The 16,248-nt window shown below is 41.8% G+C and overlaps 1 protein-coding gene across 1 annotated transcript in view; it reads right to left on the reverse strand.

Moving 5' to 3' along the window:
• The window catches only part of raly (RALY heterogeneous nuclear ribonucleoprotein), a 141,442-nt gene that overhangs the window by 112,435 nt on the left and 12,759 nt on the right, over positions 1–16,248 (reverse strand). The window contains exons 2-3 of the mRNA XM_034082245.2: positions 3,549–3,621; positions 1,909–1,956 (exon numbers count right to left, since the gene is read on the reverse strand). Coding sequence (XP_033938136.2) covers positions 1,909–1,956; positions 3,549–3,621 — 121 coding nt within the window. The remainder of the gene's footprint in view (positions 1–1,908; positions 1,957–3,548; positions 3,622–16,248) is intronic.

Here is a 16,248-nt window from a genome sequence, read left to right on the forward strand (position 1 = left end):
TGTGTGCGAACGCGTCCACCCCCAGAGGGGGGTGATCCTGCCTTCTCAGGGAGAACCAGAGAGCACACTGCGCGTTCCCGCGTGCAGCGAACAGATCTACCTCCGCTCTCCCGAACCTGCTCCACACTTGGGAGACCAGCTCGGGGTGGAGGCTCCAGTCCCCTTGTCGAGGACCTCCTCTGGACATGTCTGCCCCTCTGTTCAGCTCGCCGGGAATATATACTGCTCTGATCGAGAGTATGTGTGTGCGCCCAGCACAACAGCCGTCTGGCTGTGTTCAGCAGCTGCTCTGATCGCACACCTCCCTGACGATTTATGTAGGCTGCCGCCGTCTTGTTGTCTGTTCGAATCAACACATGATGATTCCACAGCAACGGGGCGAAGTGCTGGATTACTCTCCATATGGCGAGTAATTCCAGCGTGTTTATATGAAGGGACATGTGCGGCGGCCACTGTCCCCCCACTGCCTGCGACCTGCATGTTCCCCCCCACCCCGAGAGCGATGCGTCCGTAAACACCGAGGTGTGTGACGTCACTCTGCCAAGGGGAACTCCACGGACAGGACGTGGGGATTTTTCCAGTAGGTCAGATCTAAACCTACGGATAGAGGAACGCACACCATGCGTCTCCTCTGACGCACGGGGTCGATGCGCAGGTGAATAAACCACCTCTGAAGTCTCCTCATGTGAAGGAGACCCAGGGGAATCACCACGTGACCAGCTGACATCATGCCCAACAGCTGCATCACCGAAAGAGCTGTCACCACCCAGGCTTGACAGGTGAGATACGAGATGTACCGTCTGTAAAGCAGCTTCCTCTCTGGAGCGAGCCAGCAACAGCAGGTCGTCCAGATAAAATAACACTCATCTCTCCTCTGCGTAGCGGCTCCAGCGCCGTCTCTACACACTTTGAAAAAGTGTGTGGAGCCAGGGAATATCCGAACGGCAGTCGATTCAGCCTGCTCATCCATCCGTCCATTAAACATAGCCGCCCGCCTCCACTCTGAGCATCGTTCTGAGTGCGGGCGTATCTGTTTTTGTTGTGCTGTGGTAGTCATGGTGACAAGCCATGCCAGAGCCCTCACCGCCGTTGCTTGTGAAGCAACCCAAGGGGGGCCCCGCCATAAAGGGCTGTGCAGGGGTCTCCACATGCTGCATCACACACCGACTCTCATCCTGTCTCTGTTTAGAAAAAAGCTCATAAACAGGACCCTGAGGCGGATTTATGCTCCAACTCGCGGAGGTGTGTGCAGTGCTTTTCACCACACACACACACACACACCCTGGCGACCGGACATATTCTTCATAAAACGAATCAATTTAAATAAAACGAGGCCACGCTTTATTAACTTGTGCGCACAAGTTAATAAAGTGTGCGCACGAGAAGGTACAAAACAGACTTTTTAAGACTTTTTATATTGATAATTATTGTCAACTGAGTTGGATTTGTCGTAATTGTTGTGTTAATGTCTTTAATATGTAATCTTTAATACCAGTGTGATTCCTCCTTTTTGAAGTTAATGTTTTGCAAGTGAATGAATGTTTCACTTTGTACAAACTCTTGGATACACACAACAAGGTTCATCCGCTAATCTGTTATTCATCCTACAGCAATCATATTTTGGATTTACCTTGTGTTTGTCCAATAAACCTACACTATTTTTCTTGTTCTACTTATTTTTAAGAATTTCTATCATCAAAGCCATCATGTTTGGTTATTGTTAAAAACATGCTTGACATTTCCCCTGGTTAAAACGAAGAGTGCTTTAACATCTTACTTAGGTTAGCATGTTTAACCTTTTCTGATATCACTAGAGCCAAGAGGCTATGTGTTCCCTGACCACTGTCCTGCTGGCTCTAAAAGGCAGACAAATCCTGGAGGAACCACAAATACTTTCCTCTCTCTTACCTGTCATAGAAGTGTTCTCTGTAGAAATCATAGTCAAACTCATAGCCACTGGGGAGGAAGCACAATAGCACAAAATACATGTCATACAATACTTTTCATATCATGAGCATGAAACCACCATATGTGAACAACAAGGTTTTGGGGTTTCCATGTAGCTTATAGGAATCAAAACTAAAATTGCACAGAAAAAGCAATAATTATAACCTCTGTGGGAGAGACAAAGAAACCACCAAATACTTCATCTCACCCCAAAAGACGTACATATGACAAAGAGAAAACAGAGCATGACAACCCAAACTGAACTGTTGAAAATGATGTGTAGCATGTTTAATTTGTGCTGACATATCTTACAATTGTTATTGAGTACACATGAAGGGTAAGCATAGTGATGTCTGAGGTTCCTTCTGTAAACGATGTAAAATACAAAAAACTGCCCTACACTGAAATTGCATATCACAATTTTGTTTCACAATTGAAAGTTTGTTGTGATGTGTAAGTGATTGTCCATAGTGACAATGCTGAAGGAATTATAGATCAACTCTGATTTTACAGATTTAGAGAGGCCACCTTTAGTTTATCCTTTTGATTTTATAACTGCAACTTTTCGAGCTCTGATAAACCCACTGTACACCACCTGACCAGAAATAAAAAGTAGTCAGACAAAGTTATGAGACAGTTCAACACAAAGCCACTAAAGAGCTGGTGGGACCAGAACACGACTGAAAGGGGAGTGAAACATTGAGGGCCCATTATTCCAAAATCCCAATAATCAAAAAAACATCCCGCTTGGGTTAGAGCGGGCTTATAAGACACACAAACAGTATATTGCCAATGCACATAAAGATTGTGAAATACATAATGCTCTTGATTTAATGGGACTTCTGGTTTAAACTATGCCCACTTCCAGTCTAGTGTCTGTTAGAAATGCAGGGATGGATATTTCTTTGTGTGCAGATAATGACACCTCTACTCTCAGCTTCCTTTTTTCATCCTTCTGCCCCCCCCCCACACATTAATGCAGCGTTGAAATGTGATTTAATGAATTCATTAAAACACATTATAGTGTTAAAGGAACAATCAGACTCTAGAAATAGACTTGTGAGGTCTTAATAGTCCTGTAAAAGTGGGTGAGTGGCTGAGATTGTATTGTATTGTATTACCATGACATGAATACTTGTGTATGCTACCTTTTGCATATCGTGTATTTTGTTTTTGCTATGTTTGTAAAATGTAAACTTCTTAAATGTTTGTGAGGGACTGCGGATGGAAATTAGCTGAAAGTTAAATCTGGCACTGTTACGCTTGGCACATTTTAATATTTTAAGTGTTCAGCATTGTCCCTGCCGAATAAACAATTAAACAAATAAGATGTTAAACAGAAGCCTGAGACTCCTTCTAAATAAACACAGAGCTCGGCCTCCAGCTTCCTCAGGGTGCTGTTATGCAGTGTAGCTGTTTTAAAGCCTTGGCCTTTTCAATTACAGTTTCTAGATCTCAGTCCCACATGAGCACCTGCATTTGTTTTTGTTGGTAAACACAGGTGTGGGTATTACAGTCTCTTTTTGGATTTCTGATACCAGTCCTGGCCCTTCAGAAAACCTGTGCCTGCTGCAAAAAGTGCAAAGTAACACTTTGAGTACCTGTAGAGAGAAGCTGCTGATCGCTTTAGGATTGTGGGTCTGCTCGGCTTTGGTTCTCCAGCCATATTGACATCTGAAACAAAGAACAGAGAATCAGAATCAGAAATGTATTTGTCCCACAGTGGGGAAATACATCACAGCAAAGGGAGAGTGGAGGGAAAAAAAATTAACGAGTAGACAAACGTATTGATTAAAGAGACAAGCACATGTTAATAAAATCAAATGAGTACATTTGCATTATAACAAAAATAAGTAGCACTCATATCATTATTATTGATTTTTTTCTTTGCATTTGTCATGAGGGAAATGAACTAAAACCCAATTCGTTATCCATTAAATTAAGGAGACATTAATATAATCAGATCTCAATAAATGAGTAAAGTACCTGTTGAAGCACCCCCCCCCCAACAAATAACTGTGTAAAAACATAAATGACGACAAGATAACAGCTTATTATGGGAAACATATCTCAGGATCTTGAGAATGTGTCACATTGTAACCTCCACTAGAGGGAGCCGTTGAGCCACTATCCACCCTCCCTTTGTCAGCTGTTCTCTCAACTGGGCAACTCCCGTGGGCCAATATTAGCCTGTGAGTTTGCCATGTATAATTAATAAGAGGGAAAGTAAGGAATCAGATTTTTCTTGCTGTGCTGTTCGAGACTTTCCTCCTTTATTTGGGGTGATGAAACAAAACTCATGCATCTAAACCAGAAGGAATATATTACAAGTACATGTATTGAATTATAAACAAAGCTGTGGTTGCAATTAAATATGGGAATGGACCCCTTTTTCTTGTTGCTGCTGCACAGTGGGCAAAATAAAATAGGAGAGATGAGGAATCTCTTATTAGTATTAGATGTTAATATGTTGCACTGTTTTAATAAGATGAGAAAAAGGTTGCAATCTATATTACAGTCATTTAGGGTGATTCAATCTAATGTTTTATTTATTTTAAATATATGCCTTTAAGACCTTACCAAGAAGAGTCAGTGCTGTGATGCAGTGGCGGCCGGCCCATAGGGGTGCTAGGGGCGCCGCCCACCTCTTCTCAGATTCTAGATTGTCATAAAAAAACCTTTACATTTAATTAATTTTGATACATTTTCTTTTTTAATGAAGAAGGTACATATTATATAGTTGGTGTCAGTTAAATGTATAATCTACGATAAAATATTCATAAATAATTGTTTTACGATATCTAAAGTTACTGATAAGTCACGTGTTTCCTGCTTGGGGCGCAGAAATCTTTGCCCATTGACTCTCGTTATAAGTGGTGCATGCGCAGTCCGTACCTCTTCAATGCAACAGATAGGAGCAGCTTGGGGCACACCAAGCTGTGCCCAAAGCAGCGGTTGACACCACCAACAACTAGGGGGCAGCAGGAGCGCCAGAGTGAGTGATTGCCATTTGAATGAGAGAGAGTTAGACGGAGTGTAAACAAAACTAGATAGCGAATATGGAGAAGGAAAATAATGTTTAAAGAAACATCCTTTGAGAGGAGGACACTGGAGGGAAAGCTGAAAGTAAAAGAGCTCGGACCGGATCAGCCTGACATAGGCAGGAGTTAAGGACAGAGGAAGGCAGTATGACAGTATACCTGCTCTTTTTCAAGGAGCTGGTTTAGCAAGAAGGCTGGGGGCTAACTACCAACACCAGTGCTATATTTAGCTTCCCTTGCCTCCCTTTCCAAACGTCAGGATCAGACCCGTCTATGGACCAGACCCAGCATGGATCCAGACAGATGTGAGTGACTTAAAGCACATATCAGAAAAAACTAAAAAGCATGAACAAACTGGAGTCCACATGGATGATGCTATGCGACTAGCCATGTTTAGGAAAGTAAACACAGCTGTCCAATGAGGGCTACAGGATAGGGATCTGTAAGCATAATAAGGAGGTTGACAAAAACAGGCACTAAACAAATAGACTGTATCAAGTGTTGTGTGCCTTTGAGCTAGCCCTGCGTTGTAATGACATATGTTTTGGGTTTGTGTATAAGTTTTCTTACATTTTGGTAGAGCCCCTCGTGGAGAAAAATGCACCAGCTTCCACTGTGATGTGGTTGCATTTCTTACTGTAGCCGCGTACTTTTCCCCCGTACTTTTCCCGTTTAGTTCCGTTCGTACCCCTTATGTCGCGTTCACACCAAAAAGAGTACTTCGTGCCGGGAACGTTTACCCCCATTTTTAGTGCCTGCTAGAGAGGTGGTACGAAAAAAGTACCAACAAAGTACCAATTTCTATTGGGTGGGGGAATTGCAAACTACGCCCCGTAAAACTCTGAATATTTTTTGAAGCCACCTTTGTATTTGCTGGCAATAGCTTTATTAGCATTAGCCCCGCACACCAACGGAGAGAGAATACCTTATGGCAACACTAAAGAAAACATGGGAGCGGTGGAGAGGCGTTCGGGTGATTTACTCGGAAGGCTTCAGTCGAAGCTGCTGGGAGTCCCAGCATCTTCGACTGAAGCCAGTCCCCAACTCCGGGGACTTCGGGTGGCAGTATACGCCGTGAAGTGGTTTGCGGCCTGCCAGTAAACCCAAAGCAGAAGAAGAAGAAGTTACGTCAGCGGCTCGGCAACAGAGACACGCAGTGTATGAGTGAGTAAACAATGCTATTTATAAATGTAACAGTGTAAATAATTATCTTGTGTTTATTGTTAAATTTCTACTTAACTTGCGATTGTAACCATAGTTTTACTGTATTTTATTTTGAAAATCCGCAGCGGAAGTTTGTCGTACTAAATGCGGTGTATTTTGCATATCTCTCAGTAGCAAACGATCTTGCTGTCAGTAAATTGCGGCTCTGTTCGCACGGACATTAACTCCATAATAAATGTAGTCTACGTTTCATATGATCTATCAGCATTTACCGTTTACATCGCATATGAACAAAATGCTTGTAGAATCTGTAGTTGTTTTGTATTGTCGATTTAATGTGTGAACGAGCGATAGAGAAGTTCACACAAAGTTGTTATTATTAGGCTGTAATTTTCAATATACTGTTGGAGTGGTAAACAGGCTTATTATTTTATTTAGGATATTTGGGGAGTTAGGTGGTCCGCGAGTGTTTTATTATTAGCTAAGTGGTCCGCGGTCTGAAAAAGTTTGAGAAACACTGGTCTATGACTATCCTGGACAAAGATATAGGGGGGGGGTTACAAATCCGGCAGGAGAAATACCTGCTCTGCTGAACATGTTAGGAAGAGAACAGTGCAGATCTTCCCTATTGACACCAGGATTAACCTAGTCTAAAATAAGGAACATTAATAGTGTGATATAGGCACAGATATAAGATTAATAATACACTTTATTTTAGGGCACCTTTCAAAGCATTCAATGTCACCTTAAAATACAATAAAAAATAAAATATGAGTGGCATTACAATACAAACATGTGTTGAGTAGGAAACCACAGAGGAAAATTACAATTCAAAGGAGCAATTAAAGCGAGTGAAGCCAGTTTGAACACATTATCTTTTAGGCTTGCTTGAAAATAACACAGTGTCTGACATATGTTATATCATTACTGTTATATCATTGCTTACTATTTGTGGTTAACAGAGAATGTTTTAACCTGTTAAGCCCAAGCCTGTTTTTCAGGTCTCAGGCTCGAAAATGACATTCCCAGACAACCCAGTCTCGTGGCATTTCGTGTTCACCAACACGATTTCCCCCTTTTTTTCGTGTTGCACAGCACGATTTTAAAAGCAATGTATTTCTACTGGTAATGTGTTTCGTGCCTGCAGCACGTCTTTTTCTCCGGTCGGGTCGTGGAATACCGGAAGCTGTGTGGTTCATAAAAACATGTTCTTACTCAATATCAAGCCACAATTATTGCTTTTATCTTAAATCGTATAATGTCGGACTTTTGTTGCCGTCTGTGAGGAAAATAAATGGGGCTCAGAGCCTCAGGATACTGAAATCTGTATTTTTGAAATCTTTTTTTCCTTCTAATTTGTTATTCCTTTCAAAATAACACACTGTTATTTACTCACCAATAACACACAATTATCCTTGCTTTTATTTATTGGTTTAATTACGTCAGGAACTGAATTTCAAAATAAGATTAACCGGAAACAGACGTAGGCATTTCGAGCGATTACCCAAGATCCTCAGCTATGGTTTAAGCTAGCTGATTGGATGTTTTAGCTGCAATGCATGCTGGGATTTGGTGTTTATATTATATGAAATCCGGAAAACATTTTAAAAGAATAAAATAATACTTAATTCCGAGTGCTCTTGCTTTTCTCTTTGAAAGTCATCACATAACGGCATTGTAATACACGGTTTGGCTGCATTACATATTACAGATCTGCCGTAGTTCTTTATTTAGAGAGCCCTGATGAGAAGACCTTTGGAAAAACTGAAGAAATGCCGCAGAAACTGAATACTTGACGTGGATCATAAATATATCAACAATTAAACAACATCTTCAATTTATCTTCACACAATACGTCTCTTTGCAGTATCAACACTAATTCGGCTGACTTTTACATTTAATCTAATTCATAGATAGGTTATATTTACACCATAACGGTGCACAGTTGATATAAAAGGACTGTAGTTTTTAAAGATATTACTGATTTTCTTTGAATGTAAGAATTTAAATACTGAGTCTGAAATAGTATAGCAATATGCTGTAAAATTATGTGAAAGCATGAATAAAACTACACATCTTCAGATGTTGTACATACATAAGTGTCCTACACTAATTGTCATGGAACACAGATAAGAATGTATTAGCGTATTAGTGGTGCACGATCGGTCCGATATTAGGAATTATGACGTCATCCCGATAAACCCGATAAAAGTATTAATAGCCCCGATAATATACAATATATTTTGTGGGTGGATTGGGATGAGGGGCGCTTGTTTTTCACTCGGCTCCTCCCGTTTTGCCAGTACTGTGGTATTAGTGGTTTAGGAAGAGGGGAGTTTTTCACAAATCCAGCGCTCCCTAACTCATGCCTGGCTGTGACGTAAATGGTGTGCGGCCGTGAAGCCAGGACAGTAAACAAACATGTCGTCGGTAGTATGGAACTATTTCAAAGTTTTAGAGTTAGATAGTTCGCTTACTATTTGTATTAACAAATGCAATGCAGAAGTTCCACGAGGAGGGAAAAAGGCAACGAGCTACAATACTTCCAACCTGATCAGTCGCCTGAAACATCGCCATGGCTACGATGGTGTGTTAACAGCGTAGGAAGACGCCTGCGCTGCTAAACTAGCGGCGATTCCAAAGCCAGCTGCAAAGGCACCGGGACTTTTACCTATCGACGAGGCTTTTGAAAAAGGCAAGAACTTTATTTGGGAAAATAACTTTGAAGAGTCAACATTGTTCTTGGCTTTGTTTTGTTCATAGTAGTAATGCTCATGTCATTTGCTCACTACTAGTCTTTTTTTTACCACCAGGAGTGCACAAACTACAGGTACATTTAATATATATATATTAGTGCTGTCAAAATTATCGCGTTAACGGCGGTAATTAATTTTTTGAATTAATTGCGTTAAAATATTTAACGCATTTAACGCATGTGCAGAATGGCCCGCCCCATACGTGCCACCAGTGGCAGCGCCAGGGTATGGCTGGGGTAGGCTACACCCATACCAAGAAATGGCTTAGCCCCACCATGAAAAATGATGTTAAAGTAAGCAAAATAAAGTCTGCCAACTCGCGCGGAGTAAATTGCACAGACAGCAGTTAGTAAGATTGATTTCAGTAGCCACGGTTTTGAAAACTTTTGTCATGTAGTGATCGTCTTCTCAATAGAACATCTTTGATAACGGCGTGGTGTTGTTGCAGGAAGTCCCGACGCAGAATACTTTTGCTGTAGTACAGGGCAGAGCCATATACTAGTAATAATATGGCTCTGGTACAGGGGTGCACATAACTGGTACGCAGGTTATGTGCGTAATCTGAAATGCGTACCGTAACTTGTGTCACAAAGCGCATTTGCGTACCGACGTACTTGTGAAGCTTTTCCAGAAGGCGGTTAGATCACCGGACGACAGAGTCGGTCTCCGTGTGCACAGACGGGGCTGCTGTTAACGTCGGTCTGTACAACGGAACTGTGCCAAAACTACGCCAACCGGCTGCGGAGGGAGACTCCCCCCTTCACTGGAGAACTGCGCTAAAACAGCTGATCACAACGTTCACACTCTGTGGTCACGAAGTACTCCACTAGCGCCCCCCTTCTGTCGACCTTCCTGAAGTACTCCCCCGTCGGTTCCCCTCCTCGGTCCTCCGCTCGCATCTATTGGCGGGACTAACGGAGCGTCCACACTACAGCTCCAAAAATAGCTTGGAGCTGGGCGTGTCTGGAGCTTGGGGATTTTATTCAAGCAACACGACCAACAACCAATCACATGAATCTCCCGCCCCCGACATACAAAGCAAAAACCCCCGGGGATTTTATGCGAGCAATAAATATATAAACTCCCCAAACAGGCGAAAACCTACCAGTTTCCCCCACTGTCTCTGCCACCTCCCTCCATGCCTGGTTCCTTCGGTTTGTATCCCGGTAGGTGAAGAGGGTCTGGTCATACAAAACCGGGTGATTTGCTACGGCGATAGTTAGTTTCTCCTCCGACTTTTTTTGAAATATAGAAATGGACGGCGGGATATCTCTCCCAGCTTAGACGCGGTTTGATTGGCTACGGCTTCAGCTGTCAGATTTTGGGAAACGGGATTTGATTGGCTGGCGCTGGCTACTCCGGCGTCTCAGGCGACAGAAGTTGAACAATGTTCAACTTCTGTCGCCTGAGACGGACCGCTCTGCTACCCACAATTCAGTTCGGCGAAAGAGCGCGGCTACGTGACGTCACCCCATTGAAAGTGAATGGGCAGATTGGAGCAGATTGGAGCTTTCGACACTGTCGACGCTGTAGTGTAGACGGGCCGTAAGTCTTGAGGAGGGGAGTCGAGGAGGGGAAATTTAAGAATTGAGAAGCCTCTTAATGCAATAAGCATGTAATGGGAGCACTAGCTGCAGAATCCCCATCCATCCTTCGTTCTAAGCCCGAAACGTGGCATTATCAGTAAGTCAAGTTACTAATTATTATCTTAGCTACAAGTGTTTGATATTATTTGTGGTAATATATTTTTGTAGTAAGGATAATTATTATTTTTGTAAGAACTTGTTGCTGTGTTATAGTGTGTTACGTAATGCTGTGTAATGTTGCATTGCATATTTACCTGCGATAACCTGTTCTTTTAAAAAGTACATTTATTCTGTAAATGTTAAGAACATATCATTGTTTTATGTGTACTTATGGAGAAATGTATTTTGTTTCAGTTTCACTTACCATTAAAATCCCTGCCAAATACAACACCTGCCTGTTACTTGGAGGAATGATGCTGAGGAGAGTTTAGCTGGCTGTTAAGTTTCAATATCCACACGTTGAAAACGAGAACAGTACAGTGAAATGATACCTACATTACAGAAGAACTGGATCTAGATGTGGATTTATGTGTGTATGATGCTGCATATCCCAGGTCATACAGCCCAGACACATACTGCTTTCAACAAGTTATTGTAATTCAACATCATGGAGGATAAGTTGAAATCAACATCGGACAAGGAAAGTCTTAAAACACGTTCTCATGTATCCCACAGTAGTAAATCTGCCCGCCTTGCTAAATCCTCACGCTCTTCAACAGCAACAAGTGTTAGCATGGCAGCTACTAAGGCACGTGTGGAAGCTAATGCAGCTTAGGCTAGGACAGCCTTTTCACAACGAGAAATGGAAATACAAATTGAGAAAGCTCGTATCGAAGCGGAATTGGATGCTCTTCAGCATGAGAAAGAAGCAGAGTCAGCACTCGCTAAAGCACTGGTCATGGAAGCTGCTGCTGCTGAGTTAGGCTCCCGAAGTAGTGTAGAAGAGATAGAGTCCTTGACTTCTCAGATAAGTTCACATCAGAAAGTCAGTGAATATATAGCTCAACACACAACTATATATGTGAACCCAACAGTCAAGCATGAGTCTGACTGACGTCGTCTAGAGCAGTGGTTCTCAACTAAAAAAAAAAAACTTGAAACGGGACCCGTTTTTTTTTTTTTTGGGAGGGAAAAAGTCAAACTTTTATTTTGAAGGGCCGATTTTCGAACGCTGTGCATGCAGTAGGCGTTGGACTGGAAGTACCGGAGACCATGAACGGTTTTGAAAACTTATGTCACGTAGTGATCATCTTCTCAATAAAACATCTTTGCTGATGTTTTTCCAAGTCTTCTGGCCTTTGATCAGGCCTTAATTCACACAGACTATCTCCTCTTTGCTCTTCTCTCTGTGAGGAGCAGCAAGCTGTCAGAACAAAGTGAAAAACAAACAATGGCATAAAATATTATTAATATGTCGGGTAGTAATAGATTTATTTATTTTCTTCTCAGAGTGTACCAGAATGGGTAGTTTATATGTTAGTATTTTAAAAAATCTCCTGGGGGAGAATCTCCCCAGACCCCCCTTCTGAGGTTGGGTTTTCAGCATGTGGGCCTTTTTATGTTATATAGTTCAGCTTTGATTCCATCATCTCATTACACCTTATTTAAAAGCATACTTTAGTTCTGTGAAGGGATATAAGGGATATATACACTGTACTTCACTTTAATTAATAATGTATGCTGAAAAGAGTATATTGTACTGCACGATTTTTGGTTGAATAGATTTGAGTGGTTCAAAATGTCTTGACTAAGGAAAAAGTGGGTCCCGAGGCCTGACCAGTTGAGAACCACTGGTCTAGAGCAACAGTCTGACCCACGTCAACAGGGACTACAGTCTGACTCACGTCTTCTAGAGCAGTGGTTCCCAAACGGTGTGCCACGGAACACTGGTGTGCCACGGAACACTGGTGTGCCACGGAACACTGGTGTGCCGTGAGGCAAGTCCGTGTGTGCCGTGGGGTTTTGTGACAACTACACGAAAATAATTATTTTTTAATTTACTATATATATATATATTAATGCTGTCAAAATTATCGCGTTAACGGTGGTAATTAATTTTTTGAATTAATTGCGTTAAAATATTTAACGCATTTAACGCATGTGCAGAATGGCCCGCCCCATACATCCCACCAGTGGCTGGGGTAGGCTACACCTATAACAACAAATGCCTTAGCCCCACCATGAAAAATGATGTTAAAGTAAGCAAAATAAAGTCCGTCAACTCGTGCGGAGTAAATTGCACAGACAGCGAGATTGATTTCAGTAGCCACTTGTCTGGAAATACCGAAGACCAGAAACGGTTTTGAAAACTTTTGTCACGTAGTGATCGTCTTTTCAATAGAACATCTTTAATAATGTCTTCTGGCCAATCAGAATCAAGATAACGGCGTGGTGTTGTTGCAGGAAGACCTGACGGAGAATAATTTTGCTGTAGTACACCGGTGCACATAACTAACTGGTATGCAAGTTATGTGCGTAATCTGAAATGCGTACCATCACTTGTGTCACAAAGCGCATTTGCGTACCGACGTACTTGTGAAGCTTTTCCAGAAGGCGGTTAGATCACCGGACGACAGAGTCGGTCTCCGTGTGCACAGACAGGGTAGCCGCCCCCCCCGTCGACTTTCCTGAAGTACTCCCCCGTTGATAGAAATCAACACGTAATGAATTAAGACCCCACGGTTTGATGATTGATAGGTGTGTGGGCTATCTTTCATTTTGACACACAGACATTTTTTATAATAAACATAGATACTGTATGTTAAATGGATATATCCGCCTTCTTTCATTTATCTTTCCATTCCCACAACAATATACATAAAGAAATGGCATATTTTGGACATAGTTCGAATGGTGATTAATCATAATTAATTGTTAAGCTGTGATTAATCTGATTAAAATGTTTAATCGTTTGACAGCCCTAATATATATATATATCAGACAGGAATGTGACGGTGAGGTGCAAACTGTGTCCAGGCCAGAAGCTGTTATCCACTGCTCTAAACACCACGTTTAACCTCAACAAACACCTGCAAAGAACACATGCTAAGTAGGGCTGTGCATCTTCACTGGTCTCACAATTCGATTCAATTCGATATCACGATGCATCACGATTCATACCAATGCGTTGCATCCTCACTTTTCTATATTACTGCACATGGCTTATTTTTCATCAATGCATACATGCAGTAAATACATATGAACTCTCTTTTTATTATTTAGAAAGTGCTTCAGAAATCAATAACATAAATGTCTTGACATTAATTTATAAACCAAAATAAATGAATTGTATAGGTCTAGCCTCCCTATATCTGTGTGTGAAGTTGTTCCATCCTCAAAAACAAAAAGCTAATGCTTCTGCAGTCTAGCTGCAGCTTCTAGCAACGGTCTTCTGTTAAAGAAAGGACACTGAATGTCCTGAATGTGGCATCACACACAGGACTTGAGTCTGAACTGAAGGATAAAGATAAGGCAAAAAGTAACTGTGAATATAAGATATAGTAAATCCTGTTATAGGAAACGCTAAAAACATTGAGCTGTCTGAGTGGAAAAATAACGTGTTAAAGTTTACTGCTGGCCGGCTACATCCTGTTATCTTCAAGGACGGTATGTGGGGCCCTGAGCCACACCAGGTGCAACTGTCTTGTGAGAAAACCAGTTAAAACAGGTCATTAGGAAAAGGGAGTATGGCCCTGGCCTGACCTTAGCTAAAACTGTGTGTGGCTGGGCAGAAAAGGCAGATTGCAGCACAGAGAGCACCAAAGGTGGGGGCTTCACAGCAAATACTATAAAGAACAAGATATATTCAGAATTCGGGACTCACTTCAACTGGGATCTCACACTGACGAGCCTGTCACGGTGGGAACTCAAGAAGGAGTCCAAAGCGCTTTGTGGTATAGTATGGATTGATATATTTTTGTTGAACTGTGTAATAAAGTGCTTATTTGTAGAAACAATTCATTGGAGTGCAAAGTCTAGTTTTTGTACAGCTAACAGAGAATAGTGTCGAAGGACACAATTCCTTTCCCCTCAGAACTAAGAAAGGTCATCGGCAGATCCGGACGGCGACCCCGCTCTGGCCATATCCAAACGATCTGCGCGGAGGACGGACCTGGTCCGGTAAACTCCAACCTCAAAAACAAAAAGCTAATGCTTCTGCAGTCTAGCTGCAGCTTCTAGCAACGGTCTTCTGTTAAAGGACACTGAATGTCCTGAATGTGGCATCACACACAGGACTTGAGTCTGAACACAGCAGACAACAGGAGTATTTACAACAGCATATACAAACAAAAATACTGCATGTGGGTGCACACTTACATCCTCTGTCTTACTGTTACATAAATCCGATGAATTTATGAGATTAAATTAGCTTAATTATATCTCAGTGATTAAGTGAATAATAAAGTTTCTATCGGGTCACTATCAGCCTGTCAGTCATTATTTTCAGGGAGGGGGCGGGGTTTGGAGGAACGGAGAGGAGACGGTGATCGCGGAAGCTTTTTTCCTCCTGCCTTCACAAACTTTACACACGTATATATCGTCTGAAAATTGATAGAGGACATTCATACTTTGCAATCCAAGACTTAATTAAATCCACCAAAAACCTGACATGATTGTAACGCGATTATTTTTGAAAAACATATCCCTGGCTGTGCCGCAGCGACACGGAGTGATTCAGAGCGGGTCCTTCTGCTGTTGGTTCTGGACTGGTGGTGTTGTGTTGGTGGATAAAGCAGACTGCTCCGTGTTTGGTGTTGCTGTGCTGCTGTGCCGCTGTCACGTATGTTCCCTGATCTCTGCGTCACCGACCGATTTGATATTAAAGTGACAGAAAAAAAAAACGTTATAGTAAAGCCGCGGCCGGAAAATCAGGAAGCAACGTTACTACGCCATAACCGATTATCTTCCGTCACTGCATCGATACCGAATCGTCCATATCATAGAAACGATTATTTTCAACACCCCTAATGCTAAGGTGAAGCTACCGCACACGCTATTTGTTGTTTGTTTATATCACGTAGTCTGTTCTTCTTCTCTGTCTTCCAGTTGTTGCCTGTTTTGAATGACAAATACACACTACCGCCGCCTGCTGGTAAGGAAAGTTATTGCCACTCACGCATGCGCAGTGCGTACGTGCTCGGCGAGTAAAGTAACGAGTTACTTTACGTAGATAGTGTGGACATTGATGTGAGATATTGTACCGAAGAAGTGTGTTACATTTGAAATGGCAGAAAGTCTTGTTGCAATTTCCAGATATTAAAAGAGGTCCCTTTGAGTTTCTCTGGTAATTATCAATAGTAGCAGTTAAGTGAATACTGTTCAAACAATACCTGTGTTTGTGTTTTATAAGTGATTTCTCGGTTTTATCCTTTCATAAATGTGAGGACTAAAATGGCTGGTTGGAGTAAACAGGGTTTTATTGCCTTGTGGGGGAGGTGGAGATATGCAGGACATGGTGGAAGAGGGGGGGAAGAGTATAGTGTGGGTTTATACATTCCTGTGTGTTAATAGTTGAAGGAACAAAAAGTACATTTTTCCTCTACCATATAGAGAGGTTTTTTATAGATTCCTGAAACAATGTTCCCTTTTTCTTAAAAGTAGATTAGCGCAATAGTCTTTTTCTTTGACTTTTTACCTGTTTATCAAAAGAGTGTTTTAAGTTATTTGTGAAGAAGGAAGATGCAGAATTAATGGTGATTTCTGTTTTGAGTGAAAAGATTATCCCAGAGTGTTTTTCTGGGTTAAACCATCGAT

This window comes from Pseudochaenichthys georgianus, chromosome 5 (genome assembly GCF_902827115.2).
Source record: "Pseudochaenichthys georgianus chromosome 5, fPseGeo1.2, whole genome shotgun sequence".
NCBI lineage: Eukaryota > Metazoa > Chordata > Actinopteri > Perciformes > Channichthyidae > Pseudochaenichthys > Pseudochaenichthys georgianus.